Genomic DNA, 20,119 nt, shown 5'->3' with positions numbered 1-20,119 from the left:
TTACATTCCTTTTCTTTTGTATAAAAAATAGTTTCAGTTTCCTCAATTTCATATGTCCATGCCGGTACCGGGATCCAGAATACCGGGACCGCAACTACTTACTTCGTTTGATATCAACTTTCCCTTTCTTTAAAATCTTCCTCCTCAACCTAAACCCATCCATATTCAATCTCTACTTCTCCAACCTATATCCTCAACTACCAGCAAGAATGGCAACCGTTCTCCTCATCCTCGATGTCCAAAACGGGGTAATCGACCGCCTCGAGAACACTGAGCCCTACCTCGAACGCCTGGGGTCAACCGTTGCTGTCGCACGTAAGGCAAACGTGAAAATCATCCACGTTGTTACTTCCTTCCGCCCAGGCTACCCAGAAAACAACGCAAACAACTCATCTGTCCCCTCCGTCGTCGCACGCGGCGAATATCTCGAAGGCCACTCGTCCGTGCAAGTACACCCGACCATCGCACCTGCATCTGGAGAAGTGGTACTCACAAAACGTCGTGTCTCGGGCTTCTTCGCTACGGAACTCGATATGCTTTTGCGTTGCGCAAATGTCGAGTCTATCGTTGTCGCGGGCTTGATCACTAGTGGAGCTGTTCTATCGACTGTTCGCGAGGCAATGGATATGGACTACCGCGTTACGGTCTTGGAGGATTGCTGCATGGATCGCGACGAGGAGCTGCACCGCGTGTTGATGGAGAAGATCTTTGCGCGCAAGACTGATGTTGTTTCGGCGAAGGAGTGGACCGAGAAGGTATCCGTCGTCGAGCAGCGCTAGATATGTTGTTCAAATTACTTCTACTCGCTGGTCCGATCGGCCTTACTTTCATTACGGCGGCTAGTGGATCGACTTACTCGTTGTGGGCAGGTCCAATGGCGCCGATCGATCCAAGCACTCGATTCTAGCTACAATGTAAAATGCTCACCGTCACAAATTATTATGGAACGCTTCAGCAGAAATATTACACATTGCCTGCGTGATGAGTACCTAGTCATCCCGTTGAGTACTCGGTTCACCGCATCTAGTGAAAGCGTTTATTGTATAATCAACCCTTCGAATAATCCTCAAGAGGAACAATAGCCGACGCGATCCCAGCTTCGTAAAGCAAAATAGAACAATTACATTTCCAGGTGACCAGGTCAAAGCTCATCAGCATCCAAGCCAAGCCACAATGATGGACCAATCCCATCCCACCACGACGCCCTGCTTAGCAGCTGAGGGCTGTGCATAAAAGGAAGCGGATCTTATTATTTTTATTATAAGAGTATCGCCACATTCTAGTAGGAGAGGCACATTTGACAGGACCAGTTGGCTATTATTGCTGCTGTCGGCATGAATCCTTTGAGTCCTCTGCGCTGTCAACTCCGAGAGATCTTGCCAGATGCCCGAGCCTTCGACTTCAAAGAGCAGCACATTTGGCCTGATATCACAGGAGGCCTCTCAGTTCCAGTGTTCGTTTGCTGATCAAACTCTTGGAAATTAACGATGGCTCCGTCCTGTCCCCATTGTGGGGAGATATAGTCCTGGGTGGACGACTGTGAATACCAGACAGGCCAGCGCAATCATCCTGTGGTTGTCAGCGTGTGTGTAAGAGAGGGTTTCACGTTCAACATACATTCCATCAAGAACCAAAAACTCCATTTCGTTCTGCATCAATCTGTTCCCCCATCCACCCGCCATCTCAGGAAGACTAGATCCAGTTAGTGATTACTTCGTGTGTTAAAAACTGGAATAGCTCACCGATAAATACACCGAATTAAAACTGTGATATAGGCGGCAATCTCTGCAGCAAGTACCAACCAGACTTTTCGTCGGGGTTTTTCAGTCACAGCCTGTCCCTGTAGGTCTTCGCGCAGATGCTTCCTAGATGCTATGAAGAAGTCCAACGCTAGGAACCCACACACAGACATCGTGGCAACCTGGAAGGCAATTCCCGCAATAATGATATTATTTCCCACCTCAACCATGACCTGGTCAGTTCCGGCTGCATTGGCCACGCCTCCACCAGCTGCTTGCAAAACAATAGATCCGATATCAGACCCGATGAATATCCAGGTGAAAAGCTTCGGGTTCATGCGCGAGTATTGGGGTCCAATATGGATGATTATGTGCTTAAGGGTAAGGTATATACCGGCAGCAATAAAAGTTGGAGCCAGTATCAGACAGAAGATCTGTAGTCGAAACCCAGATGTTGACCATGGATTGTCGTGCATCAGAATTCGTCCCACGTATCCCGCGGCTTCCATGAATGTCCCGATACTGAGAACTGCGAGGAAAGTCCATGTTCGTAAATATATCCCAAGACCTAATTGACACACTCCAAGGAAGCCGAAATAAACAGTGAAAAAGATGTTGCCGCCGAGATTGGGATAGTAGCCATATGTGGTTGCTTCCACAGGGCATTGGGTGGTGATTTCGGTGCAAATGGCCGACATTTCGACGGGAAGGGAATATCCAAATAGGAATTCCTAGAAATTGGAAGAATATTCACTCCTGAGAGGTCTCCAAGGCTAATATAGTTATGTCACGAATGTTTTGTTGATTTTGGCCTGTCTGTTCCTCGTTCTTCGTTCCTCGTTTATCGTTTATCGCTTGCCGTTCACCGTTCCTCGTTCCCCGCTCCCCATCTCTGCCAACACCCATATCGTCCCAACACCCTCCAAATACATGAGATCTAATCATGCCTCGTCGATTTCACAAAAAGTCTAGGAATGGGTGCAATCAATGCAAGGAGCGGCGTGTCAAGGTGGGTCCATATCTGTCCGATGTCACCCCCCAGGTGCTGACAACACACTAGTGTGACGAGACACGGCCCCTATGTAGTGTATGTACTACTCGGGAACTGCCCTGCATCTATAGTACACCATATCCTCAAAGAAATTCCACAGCTGAGGCCTCTCCGAACCCAGAGCCCAAACCATCTGCCAAACCAGACTCGGGATCATCGAAATATGATGCCCGACATCTGCTGCTAATGCACAAATTCTCAACCGAAACTTACAAAAGCATATGTGGTGACCAATCTGATATGGAGGACTGGCAGGTCCTCATTCCCAAGCTTGCTTTCGAGCATGAATTTCTGTTGCATGGCATCTTTTCCCTCGCCGCGCTTCACATGGCAGCCACCACCGCAGACTCAGAACAGGTTCTATCGTATCTAGACACTGCAATGGAGTGCAATGAACTCGCATTTGCCCCCTTCAGGGAAGCCTTGGCCCGTTTAACCCCCCTCAACTGCGATGCTGTCTTTGCCCAATCCGCGGTCGTTACGATCATTGGCATAGCACTCCCCCGGCTGAACGCTCAGCATCGCGGGGAATCCTTTAGCATGATCGAAACTATGATGACGGTTTTTGAACTGCTGCAAGGGGCTAGTAAAATCTCGCAAATTAGCAAACCATGGCGACAGGCAAGCATCTTCTTCAAGTACGAGTGGAGAGATAACACCGCGCTGGATCCCGATATGGCCAATGCCATCGCACAACTGCGAATGCTCAATAGCACAATGGAGAACACGGACTCGGCACAACATGTCATGAACCAGGAAGCTATCGACTCTCTACAAGACTCATTTGCCAAATTCACTTATGCGCCGCATCCTGCACCTATCTTGGCTTGGATCGCCTATGTCAAGAGGGAATTCGTGGACGGGCTGCGCGCACGTCAGCCACTCCAGTTGTTGATCCTTATGAATTGGGCAGTTCTATTAAATGAATTAGGGGCCCATTTCTGGTGGGCCAAGGGCTGTGGGGAGGAGTTAGTCGCTGAGTTATTGAGTGAGCTGAAGGACCAGAATGAGAAGTGGAAATCGGCATTGCAGTGGCCGCAGGAAAAGGTCGGAATATGATAAATAGTAAATCAAAATGGCGGAGTGAACTATATGGCAATTATCTACTTAATTGTACCAAATCTGCGCTATACACTTCACCATGTCTCAACAAAATGTCAATTTTATTTAAGACCTCGATGGTCTTACTCTGCCAAGTCGAATTCACATCGCCTCTAGCTGAGGACCTGGTATTGCGACCAAGACCCCAGTAAGCTCGACACAACCTCGTGTGATAGTTTTGACTAATGTCGAGTAAGTCAGCGGCGTGAAAGATAATGTAGAGTCCAGCTCCGAAGTATCTGGCTGTGCCGGTGATGTTTGTGGTCCCGGGATTGAATCGGCTCATTACTGTTGTAACGGGAGACTTTTGAGAAGCTACTAGGCACTATGAACGGAATCCAGGTGGAATAAGGAATAGGCCATATGGATGTTCTTAAGGGAGAGCAGCAGAAGTTGGTGTTCGTCCAGGGGGCTGTGTTGTCCGCGGGATTGATGAAAGTGGGGATTGAGGCTGAAGAGAACCCAATTTCATTGGTCCACGTGACTTTTGCTATCCATGGATATCGGAACGATAAACGATAAACGATAAACGATAAACGATAAACGAGAGTATCCGGAGGGACAGGGGACATCCTTCGTTATTTTCAGTATTCTGTGGTTTTTCTGCATTGTCTTTCACTCGATAATTCTCCTAATTGTCTCAAATCCCCTTTAAGACCATTTATCATGTGACCCTTCCCTTTGGTCCCAGTACTTTAGTTCGTCATCTGTACATGCAACTTGAAAATTTCCAGGGCATACTAGATTTCATTGTATATCTCTAACTTCATCTCCAACTGTCTTTGAGGAAATGGACCCCGTCTCTTCTCAGCAAGAGTCAAATCCGAGCTCCCCAATCCCGACCTCAAATCGATCATTTTTACAAACATTCACCATTCTTACTGCCCTATGCGCAGCAGTATTTCTAGCTGCTCTTGATGTCACTATCATTACAACAGCCTTACCGTCAATTGCCGCACACTTCCAGTCCAGCTCCGCCTACACATGGATCGGCAGCTCCTACATCTTGGCTAATACAGCCACCGTTCCTGTCTGGGGTAAATTGTCAGATATCTGGGGCCGAAAGCCGTTGCTTCTAGTTGCGACGGTTATTTTTTTCGGCGGAAGTTTGATCTGCGCAGTCGGAGATACTATCGCACTATTCCTATTTGGTCGGGCCGTGCAAGGGCTAGGAGCGGCCGGACTGATCACTCTCGTGAACATTTGTGTCAGTGATTTGTTTTCACTCAGAGATCGCGGGCTGTACTTTGGCCTCCTTTCTGTGGTATGGGCTCTCGCCAGTGGAGTAGGTCCAGTCCTCGGTGGAGTGTTCACTGAAAAAGCAAGGTGTGTATGCGCAATGCTTATATCCTACATGTTATATTGCATATCCCTGACTTCTTCTAGCTGGCGCTGGTGCTTTTGGATCAATCTCCCAATCACTGGACTGGTATTCTTGTTCTTATGGCTTACTCTCAAGCTTGAGACCCCTAATACTCCAATATGGAGTGGTCTGAAGGCTGTCGATTGGACAGGATGTTTGTTCGTCATCGGTAGTACCATCATGCTCCTCTTGGGTCTCGACTTTGGGGGTGTTACGCATCCTTGGGACTCTGCTACAGTAATATGTCTCCTCGTCTTTGCAGGTGTAACTCTGGGTCTATTCGTTATCCACGAATGGAAATTGGTCAAGTACCCCGTCATTCCTCTGGTCCTATTTCATCACCGTTCCGGTATCGCTTCCTTCCTGGTCTGCTTTTGCCATGGGTACATCTTTATGGGCGAAGCCTATTATCTCCCCCTATACTTCCAAGCGGTTCTCGGCTCTAGCCCTATTATGTCCGGGGTTTACATTCTTCCGTTCGTCTTGGCTATCACCGTATCTGCTGCGTTGACAGGACTGTTCATCCAAAAGACAGGACTCTATGTCCCAGCTATGTGGTTGGGGCTAACTACTATGACGTTGGGAGTTGGCTTGCTTATCAACCTAGAGGTTACTGCCAACTGGGGGAAAATCATGGGGTTTCAGGTCATTGCCGGCATCGGCATCGGTTTGAATTTTGAGGGGCCGTTGTTGGCTGTCCAAGCAATAGTGGGCGCGGAGAATGCAGCCACTGCCACTGCCACCATCGGATTCGTGAGGACCCTGTCCACCGCGATCTCGGTAGTCATTGGAACAGTCGTGTTCCAAAATCAGATGGCAAGAAAAGGAGCCCAATTGCTTTCATCTCTGGGAGAGCAATTAGCCAGTCAGGTCTCAGGAGGAGCAATGGCAAATATCGAGATCATTGACACACTCCCTCCAGATCAAAAGCTCGTGGCACGACGGGCCGTTTACGAATCTTTACGAACGGTCTGGATTATGGTAAGCCTCACTTCATGTTAGAAGGAATGCGATGCTGACTAGTATGTTTAGTATGTAGCATTTGCAGCTGTAGGTCTGGTAGCAGGGATATTCGTCGAGGGCCACCATCTTGACACCGAGCATAAGGCACCTGTGCTCGGTTTGCGAGATAACGATGGAAGTTAACCCGTCCCAGAGTTCCACAAAGACTATCCAAAAACCTGGCTATATCAGAAAGGGTGGTGCTTTAATCAAACCGTAAACAGTACGCCTTCGCCTTCGGGACGAGGTTTTAAATTGGTTACTGGGTTTCAATTTCTTATATAGGCTAAGCGGTATCTTGTTCTAGTCAATATAATATCCCCAGGATCTGCTGCTCTGTATAGACGTTTGGAAGAGCAGTGACACTTTCCAAGAGTGTGCATTCAATTGAAATAACTTCGTTATATTGGATCCGAGCCAGAGCATTTATTTACAGAGTTCAGCCTGTAGATCTCATTTCACATATAATATCTACAGCTTCCCCTGCACCTTCTCCTGAGGACCCGCACAGCAAGCCGGCTCGGGGTGCAAAGTGGACTGGTTGAAAGACTGGCTCGAAGCCGGCACATCAAGTGCAGGGTTCTTAGTAAAGAATCCATCCGGTTTGAGCATCACGCTGACACGCTCCATGGGCATAATAGGGAAGTCCTCAATGCGGGGGTTGTGAGTGAGGCCGAATGCTAGAAACGGTTAGCTACTATTTCAGGAGAGGTTGAATGGAATAACATACTGTGCCAAAGAACAAGGTCTTCGTTCTCGACCGCGTCGTTTCGGGCAGCCCACACATCCACGCCTTCTGACTTCTTGCTCTGGTTTGTGAACTCGCCGGCGGCGAAGAGCTCGTCATCTTGGTATTTAGTAACCCAGACAGGACGGGTCGCGAAGCGGGCGCGCTTCGAGCCAAATGAGTTCGGGTGTGCGAGGAGCATCTGACTTGGCATGGTTTGCAGCTTATAGGCGATGGGGTGGTGCGTGATAGGGTTGACAATAGAGTCGTTCCGGATCTTAAAGACGCGGTTGCGGTCGACGCTGGTTGTTGCACTACCACTGGACTTGATAATGTTCTTCTCTGTGGTGTACCCGACAAGCCATGGGTTGCTATCATCCTCGGGCATGGGTACACTGTCTTCGTAGTACACTGTGTTTTTGTACCCATCGATGGCAGGGTCGATACGGAGGGAGAACATGTGTTGGTGGAATGGAGCCATAACGTCTGGTCCGACATTTGTTCCCCATGGCACAGTTTCGCCATTCTGGTTTTCGAAGGGTACAGTTGAGAGGATACCGGTCGCCCGTACCTCGAGCTCAATATTGGCTGCTTGGTCGAGGATAAAAGCGAAGATATATTCGTAGTTCGCGACGGTGCAGATCATCTGAACCACGAGCTGGCGGTTACGGACGACAGTCGCTGCACCCGTGCGGTAATTAGTGTGCTTATGTTGCAAGCCATTATCCTGCTCGTGCATGCAGATGACATTCTTTAGTTGAATTGGTTCTCCCTGTGCATCCGTGCGATAACCATCGAAATATTTGATGTGACCGAGACAGTCGCAGCCAAGACTCAGTTGGTTAGCTGTTATACCGAAGCCCACATCACCGACGTCAAAGGCCTGCTTGCGGTGGTAGGGAGCACGGGGATCTAGAATAAATTAGATATGTTGCTCAAAAAGGGGTAATAGAACATACCGGCGTAGGGAACTGTCATCTCAGAGAACGACAGACGGTAGAAGGTGTTACGACCATCGTATGTCACATTGTGCAGCACTAATCCTTCTCGGTTGTTGAAGCCCACTCTGAAACGCCACTTCTGCCATGACACGGCATTGCCGATGACATTAAATGACGCTCCCTCTGGCTGCTGGACAATGTAGGGCTTAAGATCAGTGCGCAGAGGCTCATCTAGCAAATCATGCCCGTATTGCACAGTAGGCACCGGCTTCCAGGGCTGCGTCTCAGTACTTTGAGTATTGGCTCCGCCAGGCAGATAATCCATACGGACTAGCTGGCGAGCGATGCCATCAAACACCGGGGAGAATTTGCAAGGCAGTGAATACTGGTTATTCTGGGGATGGTCGGTAGCCACAATGTACATGTAGCACTGGAACAAACGCCGAGTTTCCTTGGCATCATCGGTGCCGTAGATCCACGGATCCAAGCAGACGGTGTGGCCAGCCGGAAGCTTCAACTTTTCAATTTCAGCCTTGACAGCCGGATGACTAAGACAGAGCTCCTCGATTTCCATCATTTCATCGACGTCGAGTGGACCCTGGACGTCCTTGGGCAGCTCTTTCGCCGACACGATAGACTTGGTGTCTGCGTTGATCAGGGCCTTGAAGAAGGACCCATTATCCAATCGGTGGAAGAGCGCCATCAGCAAACGCGCCGGTTTAAGCGGTCGTACTTCACCCCGGCGCTCGGCCTCAAGGAATGGTACAACCTCATGCTTGGCGGGTTCCTGGAGATCGATGCGCTTGTAACGCAGCTTGGCACCGGGGAAAGCGGACTCCAGAACGGAGACCGCCAATTGGATCTCCCCAGGTGTGATAGGGTCAAAAGGGTGAAGGCTCGCCATTATGAGTAATGTTTGTGAGAGATATGGTTTCTGCGAAGATGGGTATCACGATGCATTTATATTCGCACAACCCTAGTAGGTGTTCCTTCCTTTCCTTTCCCTTTTGGGTAAATCTTTCGCGCTGCTGGGGTGATCTGATTGGTCAGTTACTAACACGGCGCATCTTTTGCTCCAAAGGGTTTAGCGTGCATATGTTCTTAGTAAGCCGGGGATCCAATGGATCCATGGATGGATTGCGGGGGTGGGAGAAGTTGATCAAGTCCACGGGTATCTTCGACTTTTACATTGTAACTACATACAACGGGTACGACACCTTCGTCAGGCAGCCAATCAAAGTTGAAGTCTAACCGCTGGACAACCTTGGGTGTGTTTCCCAACCTTCAATCACTTGGAAGTTTGAAACCTTGGAAGTTCCACCACGTTCCGTTTGTCAAGTGACGGAGAAGCAACGAAGGCCCAAGAAGCAATGAAGCATGAAGAACTGACAAAGGTCGAAGAACCAACAAAGAATGAAGAACCAACCAAGGGCCCGGACGGGACGGTCCTTCATTCGTTGTCCGATCGCACGGTTGTCCGACTCGGCGACAAACTTGTTGTGAAGTCGGGCCATCTCCGCCCCCAGGAAGGGCCAACACTCCGTTTCATTGCAGAAAACACAACCATCCCTGTACCTAAACTTCATGATATCCGCTATGGGGACGGCAAACCTGTCGCTCTCGTCATGGATTACATACCTGGCAAGCGACTTGATGAAGCATGGGATACATTGGACTCCAGTCAAAAGCTCTCCATTGCCGACGAGCTACACTCCTACGTGAACCAACTTCGCGAACTGAAAGGCCATTATATCGGGGCTATTAATCGCGGCAAAGCTATCATAGGAAATATTGCGTCAATTGAGGGAGGTCCATTTGATACCGAGCAGGAATTCAACGAATTTATCCTAGGGGATATGGTCAGCATAGCACCAGACTTGCTACGACATTATGCCAAGTTTGCGCTCATGGATGACCATGAGATTGTATTCACGCATTCTGATCTTGCTCCGCGGAATATTCTTGTTGAAGGTGGCCGAGTCACAGCTATTATTGACTGGGAATATGCTGGCTGGTATCCAGCACATTGGGAATATTGTCAAGCTCTTCGGCATCTGAGACCGATGCTTGACTGGCCAGAATATCTGGCCCGTATTCTTCCACCCAAATTTGAGCGAGAATACATAGGCATGACTTTCTTAGCTCGTATGTTATGTCACTAGCTAATTCAATTGGTTACGCTGCGGGTGGTATACATCTAAACTTCGGTGTGCTTAGGATGAAGGAACAGTCCATAACAAGAATCATCACTTTACTCTCGAATATTGAAGGAAGCTCTTCAAATATAAGATGCAACTGAAAATTCGCCCCGTCCACCCTTCACAGCAGGCACTAATGTCGTTTGTATGGATCGGAGATGCTATTATAACTTTCATGTTAGCAAATACGTCGTCGATTCAATCCATTCACTGATACAACCACAATTCCAATATTGACCAAGCCACTTGAACAAAATAATTTACATCCTAGTTTAATATCCTTGAATCCTGTTTCACGCGATAAGAAGGACGAACGTGATCGAGGGCCGGAATGCGACGCGAGGGGCTACATCGGCCAGACCTACCTTGAACCTCAACGTGGACGCATTGAACATTACTTCCCCAAGAGGTACTCTTATTTTCTTTCCTTTCTTCGGATTGTCTAGCTAATGTCTAGTTTATCATACATGCTACATTGATTTGTATTGAATTGCTCAAAAATGCAAGCTGATTCAAAGCCTTCCAAGGGACGGCCAAGGAACCCCGGAATTCAGGGCTGCTACTGTCCCCTTCGAGCCCTTCAAAGGCCAAGCGCGCGATGGCATTCCAGACAAACAGTCCAGACTTTTTCCTTTCTCAAAGCGCTGTATAAAACCATGTCCCCTCCCCATATCGCGTGTGTACTTTGACAACTACGACAACCGCCAACACCATCCGACATGGATTCGATCAACTGAGCGAGTCTTTTCTTTTTTTTTTTTTTTTTGGAATATAAACCCATCGACGCCTTAACAAATCGCGTCAATCATTGGCCTAATATACTACGGAGCTATTGCCAATCACAACTTTGTGCATTTTGCAATGGGACGCGTGTCTATATCCGTCCTTGTCGCGGGGTTGGTTGGGTATGTCTTTGCTGGCATGAACCACCCTGCCCATGGACATCGCCATCGCCATCGCCACTTGATGCCACCTATCGAAGACTTGGAGCCGCGGAATCAGGCTTGGGATAATGTGAATAAAGCCGCAGATGATTTTGTGGTGGAGTCCATTACCCTCACGACCACTACAACCGTTTTTGGAAACTGCGCGCCAACCAATCCTATTCACTCTACCCTTACGCTTGTCAGGCACAGTCCTGGGCCTACGCCGTGTGCACACGATCATGCCGTACACAGCATCGCGCGTCCCGAGGCATATGAAGAGCACTGGCATCAACTGGAACCGCAGCCTGAGCCTGTTATCCCTGCGCCGACAAACACAAGGCCCGCTCAGCCTCAATTCACTCAGCCCAAGCCCCAAGCCCCCATGCCAATGCAGCCAGAGGCCATTACCACTATGTTCAAGACACAAACAATCACCAAAACTGCAACGAATATAGTACAGGTCACCGTCTACCCAGGGGGCAGCCCTGTGCCACTTGCAAACACAGACACCGGGATTCCTTCAAAAGCAGAAAAAGCTGCGGCCCTTGCAGACACACTTCCAAAGGACTCTTTGGAAGAAGAGAAAGCCGTCCCGGCAAAACGCCCATCTCCACCGCGTCCCAACAAAAACAACGGCGGACCTATCAACGCTATACTCGATCTGCCGGGCGAAGTCCTCCCCGATATCCCAGTAGTCGACCAGATCCTCCCAGGCCCAAAGCCAGACGGGCCCACCTCGGCGGACTGGACCAAAACACCGCCGAAAGGAAAGTTCTCAACAAATAAATTCGGAGGACGTACTCAGCCTAAAGGCAAAGGCACGGAGATCCACTACCAGGGCAATGTCGGCAAGCCTTGGGGAAGCAATATCATCAATGTCAGTCCGGCCGAGGCACACACGTACAAATATGTGGCGCAGTTCACGGGTTCAAACCATGAGCCTTGGACGGTGGTTGTGTGGAACAAGATCGGACCTGACGGAAAACTGACCGGGTGGTATGGCCACTCTGCTTTAACGTTCACTCTTGCACCCGGTGAAACCCGGTATGTTGCTTTTGACGAGGACTCTGAGGGCGCTTGGGGCGCTGCACCTGGTGATCACTTGCCCAAGGATCAATGGGGTGGATACTCGTGTACCTGGGGCGAGTTTGGGTTCGGTGATGGAGAGAATAATGGCTGGTCGGGATGGGATGTTTCGGCTATTCAGGCACAGATTGCCAATCATCCTGTTCAGGGGATGTCTATCTGCCGGGCTGATGGGAATGGATGCTCTATTATCACGCCTGGTGCTAAGAAGGTGGTTGATGCTTATGTCAAGTCAAAGAAACACCTGGATGGCATTGGTGGCGCGGCATCTCCTGGTCCCGTGCGGCTGAAAGTGGTGCTTGATTATCGGGGGTGAGGAGGAGGTTTGTATATACACATGATCTTGCCATTATAAAAACGATTAATTGGTTCAGCAATTAACGGGTTTCCCCAGCTATCCTACATACTTTGTAAGAGAAAAAGATATAGATCGGCACCTCATGAAAACTCACAATTCAACCCTTCGTGCTCCCAACCTCATTTAATGCATTGAAGGAATGTCAATCTCCTTGATAGTCCACACCTTCCCACCCTCACTAGAAGTAACCTCGGTATAAGTGGCACCACCGACGCTAGAAATGGTCGAACCAAAGGCAGTATCAGCTGAGGCGAGAGTGATAACAGTGTTCAGGTATTTCTGCGCAGCGATAGTTCCCGAGCAGTTGTCGTTACACTCAGTTCCGGTACCGTAGCTAAGGTAAGTCAGTATAGTCCGCAATAAATACCATTCTGGCCATTGACTTACCCTCGCATGTAGGGTCCAGATTCGTGGGAGTAGGTTGAAAGCACGGTGCCAGTCTCGCCATTTGTGACAGTCCTGCAAATATTAGCTGTGATGTATCTAGCCATCTTGGATCTATACGTACTGGGTCCAAGTCTGTCCATCGGACTCAAGATCGTATTCAATCCGCACTTCGTCGGTTCCGCTGACGGGTGAGCCAGTGCCATCGAGCTGACCAAAGCTGCCAAAGACACTGGCGCGCACACACCACTGTCCGGTGGTGGCTCCGCACCATGCGTTGCTAGACCAGCTTTCGAGGGTGGTCTGGACCAGGTCACCAGTTCCGTTGGATATCTATGATCATTAGTATCTAGAAGACCTTTGGGATAAATAAGTGAGGACTTACCCCAGGCCAGAGGAATAGCACGCCGTTCTGAGTCGCTGGGGCAGGTCCGGGGATCAACGTCGTGACAGCGTTGACGATGGTCGACTTGGAGGCACTAAGCGAGACACTACCACCCCAGTAGTCATGAGATTGGTTTGAATTCACATGGACATTAACAAACCCTTGCATTTATAGTTCTCTCCGGCAAGACTTCGGCCATGTCTACCAGTGGAGTGGTGGAATTGACTAAAGGCGGAGCATCTCCCGAAACTCCTTAGGGCTGGATGTTCCACCTTAAAACAAGCCGAACATTAGGCTGACTAGACCGCAGTGCACAAGACCTTCTCATTGATGCATTAATTTTCATTAATTTTCGTCAGATATAGTCCCATTCATGTCCGCAGCCCCGCATAGGGACTTTTTATTCACCTGACAGGGGGTCTATTTGTGGTGCCGGCAGTAGCACTAGCCAGTATTCGAGTTGCAACTATAACAAGTAATGCAGTACAATATAGATGTGAAGGTCAATACCTAGGTACGTATATGTATAGGTACGGCTGTCATCCTTCCGGCAATTTATCCCGAAATGCCGATATATTAAAGTTAGACCCTGTGGATATCTCATTCCAGGTAATCACCCTTGGTCTCAGCGTGGATCACATCAAACAGGGGCTTTGCGCTAAACCAGCCAGCCATCGGAGTTCCCACTGTTTTGTAAGTGAATGCCGCATCGGCTTCTTCAATTTTCACCGTTTGGCCACCTCGTCCGGTGGCAGCCGCATCCGCAAGGAGTTGAGCGTAGCAGCATTTTTCCAGACTCACGAACCAGAACACTGTTTCTTCAATCGTGTTACCGACCGTTAAGAGGCCGTGGTTTTGCAGCAGGGCTGCCTTTTTGTTACCCAGAGCTTTGGCAATGTTCTGGCCTTCTTCTTCCGCTAGCACGACACCTTTGAATGATGAATAAAGGGCCAAGTCCTGATCCTGTTAGGTGAAGGCCCACGCGTGGAGGTATGAAATGACACTAGGAGGACGTACATTGTGGAAAGCACAGGCATCTTGCGAGATGATATCGAGCGGTCGGCCCAGCGAGCAAAACGCCCGTCCATGGAGACTATGACTGTGCGCAGCGCAGTTCACTTCGGGTCGTGCTTCATGGATAGCGGAATGAATCATAAATGCTGCGGCGTTCAACAATCGATTCTCTCCACCTGCAATGACCTTTCCATGGTGGTCGACTTGGATTAAGTCTGATGCCTTCATCAATTTGAATGCCCTGCCGAATGGGTTCACCCAGAATGTTATCGGATCCACCGGATCGCGTAGGGTGATGTGCCCAGCGACACCTAATGAAATTGTCAGTTGTTAGGTCGATGTTTCGCTATAGGACCATGCATACCCTCGTCGTATCCTTTATCACCAAATATTCTGAATGCTGCCGCTAGGCGGCCCTTCAGATACTCTCGCTCCGCCATCTTATCTTCGAACACAGGCATGCTGGGCATCTGCATCTTCACCTTGGCCTTTTCGGCACCCTCCGCTTGGGATGACTGAGTTGCTTGCATGCTAATGGTGTTGGTGAGGGTCTCGGTGGTAGTTGGAGGAGCCATACTCATTCGTTGTCTGTACTGATGATTGTCGAGACACACAGGAATTATTTATAATCTTCGAAAGACGTACCTAGGGATGTTGTACAAAGCGGAGAAAGGTCCGAAGCGGGGGTGCTGATTATGGACGATGTTGGATTGGCCGGTCAGCCGAGGTTCTCCGCAAGCGGATATCCTCGCATCAATCGACTTTCGTGGGGGAAGGTGATATTTGAGGGTAGTTGAGATTAAACAGTATATGCTGAATAGTATTGAAAGAAAAGGAACTAGCTAATATATAAATGAAGAGGTCTAAATCGAATCGCTGAACTTAGGTATAACACTTTCAATCATCAATGCATCAAATCGTGATAGTTATCTCCAGGGCTGGATCTATAACATTTCGTTGCGTATTCCTCCAATCATGATATCTAGTTTGGGGATCTTTACAGCGGAAACGGAGGTGTCCGTTGAACCTCCGCCATCAATGCCTCAAACAGTTTACGGTCGGATGGGCTGAAGTTTTGGCTGATCGTCGCATGATGATTCGGGGATCCAACAAATGGCTTCAAATCAGCCTGGCATAGAGTTCCTACCACTGGTAATGTGCCAGTTTGGAAGTAATGGCGAATCGCTTTGGCCACGCATATTGATGGTGCTGTGAGTGTGGTGTGCTAGATGGAATATGTCAGGGATGAAGCGCTGCAGGATTATCGCGAGTAACTCACTCCTTCTGATTCTTGCTGGAGCAAACCAGACCCAGGGAAGATCTGGGACATGTGTTGGGCACTGAGGCGGTTAGCATGGATAGCCACTAGCGAGGAACCAATACACACCTGTGCAGAGGAGTCACTGGATCTAGAGTGTTTGATACGAATAGCATAGGGTGAGCGGTAACAGCGCCCCACGGCCCTGATATCGGTCAGTTTCGAACGCATAAAGGTCATGACAATAGGACATACCCGCGAAAGGGTACTTGGCCTTGGCTTTCCATCCAACACAGCTCAATTGTAATTGGGCCCAATAATCACCCAAAGATGCACTGTCGGCTACTAGGTTAGACCATTCTGCCTGGAACTGCTTGGTATTCGGAGTCGTCAAATATTCGGCATCCGAGCACATAATAGCAGCCATTGCATAGAGCACGTTATCCTGTGATGTAGCACACTCTGGCGACCAAGGTCCAGCAAGACTGCATTTGTTGGACAGACATGCACCGAAGTGGCTACCATGCTTAAAGTCAGCCATCGGAGCTGCATTCCCCTTGGCTAGCTCAGTCATTCTGTCTGCTAGGATGGGGAATGCAAGGAGGGGCTGGTAGATGGCAACGCGTTGAATGTCTTTGATGTCGGACCAAGTCACAACTTCTGGCCCCCGTTCCACAGATGCCATGACAGGAATTGAGCTGTTGAGAATCTGCTTCTCAAGTTGCCAGTAGACTGCCCTGATGGCGTCTGGACCACCCTCCACATAGAAGGGACATCCCACGGGTCCAGCCTCATTACAGTACTGGCCAAATCGATCAAATATGGCATCTGCGTCAGCAATAACGTTCGGTCCTATTCCCTGGTAGTACTTAACCATATCGACTACACCATCGAGAACAGCCCGCGTGACTCGTTCCGGAAAGAGCGAGGCAAAGGTGGTGCCCAGCACGGTACCGTATGAGCGACCCCAATATAGAAGTGGCTCCTTCCCGCGGTGCCATTTAGTTCGGTTTGAGACCGCGTTTGCTTCATCTAGTCTATGACACCTGTTGTGGGCTATCATGGCTCTTTGGCCCTCCTTCTCGCGCCATTCTCCGTGGCGTTCGATGATGGTCAGCATGTCCTGTGCAACGAGTGGTGTATTGACATAGGACATCATTGGCTCATCCGCTCTTAGACTCGACATATCGAATACTGAACAACCCAAGTTTAGCGCTTGGGTCCGCTGCCAGTTTCTCTGTAGGGACTCCGGCCCACTTCCCAGCATGCCTTCTGCGGAGACTTGCAACTCCCAGTTCCTTTGGGATACGGGATCAGGAAAACACATCACCGGAGGCGTTGTGGATCCTACCCCACGGGGATCAAACCCGATAATATCAAAATATTTGTTGCCAGACTCTTCTCCAGTCTCTTTTGGGTCAGCCTCCGCATCGATGATCAACTGGAGACCCCGACCCCCCATGAACGCTTGCATTGTTCCCGGTCCACCAGGCCCACCTGTGATATGAGCTTCAATCATCATATCGAGTGCAGATCTACTCACCCGGATTGATCAGAACTGCGCCTCCATACCGTGGGTCTGTGACTGGGACCTTGGCTGGTAGTCGGACAACAGCGAGGGCAAATGTGCGACCTTTTCCGTCTGTCCGCTGGTAGTCCATAGGCACTTCCAGTCTTGCGCATTGGAACTCATCCCCACAATTGTGATACTTGAGCTCCTGGGAAGGAACGATTTCGTCCCAGGTGACTGGGATGTCCAAAGGCTCGACCAAATTCCATGAAGGTAATGGAATAGGCCAGACTAAGAGAATCAACACGGCTGCAGCCAAGGGTAATCCCCAACGAACATATCGATGAGGTGCCTGGCGTACCTGGCGTACCTGGCGTACCTGGCAAGGCGGTAAAGGCGCGGATTTCATCACGCGCCCAAAACAAAAACACACGAGACAGTCCAAATCCCACAGAGGGCACTTTTCCAAAAACGTCTGAAGCCCAAATGGCCATAGGCCGAGAATATAAACAAGAGAGAAAGTCGGGAATCTGACAAGTCAATGAGTCCAATCCCGCGGGTCCCGTCAAGTGGGGGGATTTCCTCTTTTCTTTTAACCCGACCTATAAACACCCCGATCATCGATATCATTCAATATATCCTGTATCCTACTGGGATATTGGGGGTTAATCTATCTCGAATTGAATGCAATACGATTTGTTCAAATCAAAACAAGATAAGTGCTAGAGCAATAGGAGAAACACCTACATATCTCCAAGGGTCCATCAGCCAAACATCCTTCTATTAGTTCGCTAGACCATACTCAAGTCAGCTTTTTCAATACTTAAAGAGATCCTTAGTCTACATCACAAGATGATCGTTCCTTAGAAAGCGATTAATTGGATAGCATTATCTAGCTTTTTGGCAGGACTTGAACTACTCTTCAGCCACAGACGACTTGTTCCCACAAAGAAAAGTGCTGCTCATCTTCTCAGCCTCTTCATATCTCTCCTCCAGTAGCATAGCGACAAGATCCTCGCGTTTCTTTCCCATCGCCACAGTAGGGAGGCTTGTCCGAGCATCCTTAAATAGGATAGAAGCTACTCTATCCAAGGCCTACAGAGATCCACGGCATTTCTATTGATCTAGAATATATTAGCGATAAAAAGAGTATGAAGGGAATTTGTAGACAATACCGAGATCATTCACATTCAATTCAATTCAGATTCAGTTCAGATTCAGTTCAGATTCAGTTCAGATTCAGTTAGTAAGATAGTAAGATAGTAAGAAATCAAGAGTCAAGACTTAACACTTAGGAGTATAAAGAGTCCGGTGTTAAAAAATTAATATCGTATTTGTTAAACAATCTCCTATATATATATTTCGTTATTTACTAAATTACTATAATCGAGCAGAGTTTAGATGGTTTTAGTAGGGTATATAACCCCCTGCATTTCTAGTTTAATCAATTAATAATTCTTCCTCTGCTTTCTCCCCACATAGTAACAGGTTGCCCAACAGTATTCATTTATAAAAATACTATATAAAGTAACTATAGATTCAACAATGGTACTTGTGAAGTGAGAGATCGAAATTATTGCCTGGCAATATGAACCAATGAGAGAGTTATGTGTCGGGTGGCTGGCATAGTCGCCCGTAGGCCGGTATTTTCTTGCCCTCGGTCGAATCCACATTTCTGGTTGACATGGTGAGAGTGTATGTTGGCAGCCGCCCCTACTAATTATGGCTGAGATAGGGATCGCGAGGATGGAAGCGAGAAAGACACTGAAAGACACTAGCTGCGGCAAGCTTACAGGAGGGAGGATGAGAGAGGATTGTGATGTTTGGTGAGAGGTGAGCAAGAGGGCAGGCAGCTGCCCAAAGGGAAGGAGCGACTGCCTGCTGTAAATTCTCGAGGACCAAAGGCTACCAAATGTAGAACTCTATACTTCCTAAATGCTAGACTACTTCGCTGGAGGATCAGATATGTTCATTTTTCATTCTGGCATCATCTCGCTCCATCGCCCGTTGTCGGATGCAAAGAGGTCACTTGTTAAGTCCTCCAATCAAATCGCAAAGCAACCTGGCACGAATATTGGAAATTCAACTACCACAAAGAATCATGCAGATAGGATTCCGATGCTACCAAAGGGTTGGATTGTATCGCAAGGCAGATATGCGGAGAACCTCAGTCCGTGAGGGGAACAGGCAACTGCGACATGGCCACTCAGCTACAAACCCCAACTGCTACTGCAGCAAACAGACCTAATTAGATGGGAGTACAAAGTACATGGCTGCAGGAAACGACAAACAAACAAGAGCCGCATCGACATAAAAAGAAGAAAAGGCCTCCTCTCCCCAGACTTCTTTAAAATTGTACATCATGGCTTCCAAACTACAAGATCACATCGATGCCCTGCACACCCTCCCTCTGGCCGAGGCCATTCAAGCAATCGTCGACCTGACACCGGGCCTCACAAGCGTCGTCCCTCGGGAATACGGCTACTTCGTCCAACACCCCGACTACGACGGAATCGGCAATCTGAACAACATCGGCAGCCTCTGGCTGAAGCTCGGATCGCGATGTTACGATGAACATGCCTCCCTCGAAGTGCGTCTCGCCCACACTTCCCTAGACGACCCGATCTACCAAGTTTACGGCACCAGCTACGAGATGTTGAAGAAGGGACTCGCTGATGGGACTGTGGCACCACCCGCCCCCAATGAGAATCATTACTGTGCTTGCTGTAGCGGTGAGCCCAGCGCCATCATCTTGGCTTCTTTCCATGAGCGGCAGGCGTTGTATTTTACCAAGGACGAATACAGGGCGCTCTGGGGGGATGAACCGAATTCGGGGGAGAGGTTTGGTAATGGAAATGGTTGGGTGAAGGGTTGTATCAATGCGAGCAAGGAGCAGCTTGAGGAGGCTCTAGCCAGGCAGCCGGCTGTTGGCATCCCAAGTATGCTTTAGCAGACCTAGGGTAAAACCACATATGCAGGAAAGATCGCAGCTGATCACGGTGGATATCGGAGAGATAATTCATTAATGAAAAAAAAATGAAGAAAAGTCATTACGACTGCCTTGCTGTAAATATTT

The 20,119-nt window shown here is 48.9% G+C and overlaps 11 protein-coding genes across 11 annotated transcripts; 6 read left to right on the top strand and 5 right to left on the bottom strand.

The window, feature by feature from the left end:
* Window positions 1–209: 209 nt before the first annotated feature.
* N7516_010922 (cysteine hydrolase family protein) lies at window positions 210–779 on the top strand (the record flags this gene model as incomplete). The annotated part of the gene is made up of 1 exon (XM_057223640.1): window positions 210–779. The coding sequence occupies one exon, from the start codon at window positions 210–212 to the stop codon at window positions 777–779; it is 570 nt and encodes a 189-aa protein (XP_057068780.1).
* Window positions 780–1,738: 959 nt separating this feature from the next.
* Window positions 1,739–2,437, bottom strand: N7516_010921 (RTA1 domain-containing protein; the record flags this gene model as incomplete). Its single annotated transcript, XM_057223639.1, has 1 exon — window positions 1,739–2,437. The coding sequence occupies one exon, from the start codon at window positions 2,435–2,437 to the stop codon at window positions 1,739–1,741; it is 699 nt and encodes a 232-aa protein (XP_057068779.1).
* A 245-nt stretch (window positions 2,438–2,682) lies between these two features.
* On the top strand, window positions 2,683–3,849 carry N7516_010920 (Zn(II)2Cys6 transcription factor domain-containing protein; the record flags this gene model as incomplete). Its single annotated transcript, XM_057223638.1, has 2 exons — window positions 2,683–2,748; window positions 2,800–3,849. 2 exons carry the CDS (start codon window positions 2,683–2,685, stop codon window positions 3,847–3,849), a joined length of 1,116 nt encoding a protein of 371 aa, XP_057068778.1.
* Window positions 3,850–4,681: 832 nt separating this feature from the next.
* On the top strand, window positions 4,682–6,400 carry N7516_010919 (MDR family MFS transporter; the record flags this gene model as incomplete). The annotated part of the gene is made up of 3 exons (XM_057223637.1): window positions 4,682–5,217; window positions 5,278–6,235; window positions 6,287–6,400. The coding sequence occupies 3 exons, from the start codon at window positions 4,682–4,684 to the stop codon at window positions 6,398–6,400; spliced, it is 1,608 nt and encodes a 535-aa protein (XP_057068777.1).
* A 327-nt stretch (window positions 6,401–6,727) lies between these two features.
* N7516_010918 (uncharacterized protein) lies at window positions 6,728–8,828 on the bottom strand (the record flags this gene model as incomplete). The annotated part of the gene is made up of 3 exons (XM_057223636.1): window positions 6,728–6,936; window positions 6,987–7,895; window positions 7,943–8,828. The coding sequence occupies 3 exons, from the start codon at window positions 8,826–8,828 to the stop codon at window positions 6,728–6,730; spliced, it is 2,004 nt and encodes a 667-aa protein (XP_057068776.1).
* A 466-nt stretch (window positions 8,829–9,294) lies between these two features.
* On the top strand, window positions 9,295–10,086 carry N7516_010917 (aminoglycoside phosphotransferase family protein; the record flags this gene model as incomplete). Its single annotated transcript, XM_057223635.1, has 1 exon — window positions 9,295–10,086. The coding sequence occupies one exon, from the start codon at window positions 9,295–9,297 to the stop codon at window positions 10,084–10,086; it is 792 nt and encodes a 263-aa protein (XP_057068775.1).
* An 897-nt stretch (window positions 10,087–10,983) lies between these two features.
* N7516_010916 (uncharacterized protein) lies at window positions 10,984–12,450 on the top strand (the record flags this gene model as incomplete). Its single annotated transcript, XM_057223634.1, has 1 exon — window positions 10,984–12,450. The coding sequence occupies one exon, from the start codon at window positions 10,984–10,986 to the stop codon at window positions 12,448–12,450; it is 1,467 nt and encodes a 488-aa protein (XP_057068774.1).
* A 165-nt stretch (window positions 12,451–12,615) lies between these two features.
* N7516_010915 (uncharacterized protein) lies at window positions 12,616–13,429 on the bottom strand (the record flags this gene model as incomplete). Its single annotated transcript, XM_057223633.1, has 4 exons — window positions 12,616–12,826; window positions 12,880–12,951; window positions 13,001–13,209; window positions 13,262–13,429. 4 exons carry the CDS (start codon window positions 13,427–13,429, stop codon window positions 12,616–12,618), a joined length of 660 nt encoding a protein of 219 aa, XP_057068773.1.
* Window positions 13,430–13,861: 432 nt separating this feature from the next.
* On the bottom strand, window positions 13,862–14,856 carry N7516_010914 (uncharacterized protein; the record flags this gene model as incomplete). Its single annotated transcript, XM_057223632.1, has 3 exons — window positions 13,862–14,218; window positions 14,279–14,586; window positions 14,640–14,856. 3 exons carry the CDS (start codon window positions 14,854–14,856, stop codon window positions 13,862–13,864), a joined length of 882 nt encoding a protein of 293 aa, XP_057068772.1.
* A 416-nt stretch (window positions 14,857–15,272) lies between these two features.
* N7516_010913 (alpha/beta hydrolase) lies at window positions 15,273–17,537 on the bottom strand (the record flags this gene model as incomplete). Its single annotated transcript, XM_057223631.1, has 6 exons — window positions 15,273–15,500; window positions 15,555–15,615; window positions 15,663–15,738; window positions 15,789–17,030; window positions 17,077–17,334; window positions 17,405–17,537. 6 exons carry the CDS (start codon window positions 17,535–17,537, stop codon window positions 15,273–15,275), a joined length of 1,998 nt encoding a protein of 665 aa, XP_057068771.1.
* A 1,868-nt stretch (window positions 17,538–19,405) lies between these two features.
* Window positions 19,406–19,993, top strand: N7516_010912 (uncharacterized protein; the record flags this gene model as incomplete). Its single annotated transcript, XM_057223630.1, has 1 exon — window positions 19,406–19,993. The coding sequence occupies one exon, from the start codon at window positions 19,406–19,408 to the stop codon at window positions 19,991–19,993; it is 588 nt and encodes a 195-aa protein (XP_057068770.1).
* Window positions 19,994–20,119: the final 126 nt, after the last annotated feature.

This window comes from Penicillium verrucosum (genome assembly GCF_028828655.1).
Source record: "Penicillium verrucosum strain IBT 35672 chromosome Unknown utg000005l_segment0_segment0, whole genome shotgun sequence".
NCBI classification, from domain to species: Eukaryota; Fungi; Ascomycota; class Eurotiomycetes; order Eurotiales; family Aspergillaceae; genus Penicillium; species Penicillium verrucosum.
Note: the sequence above shows the minus strand (reverse complement) of the source record. Positions and strands in the feature narration are given on the sequence as shown.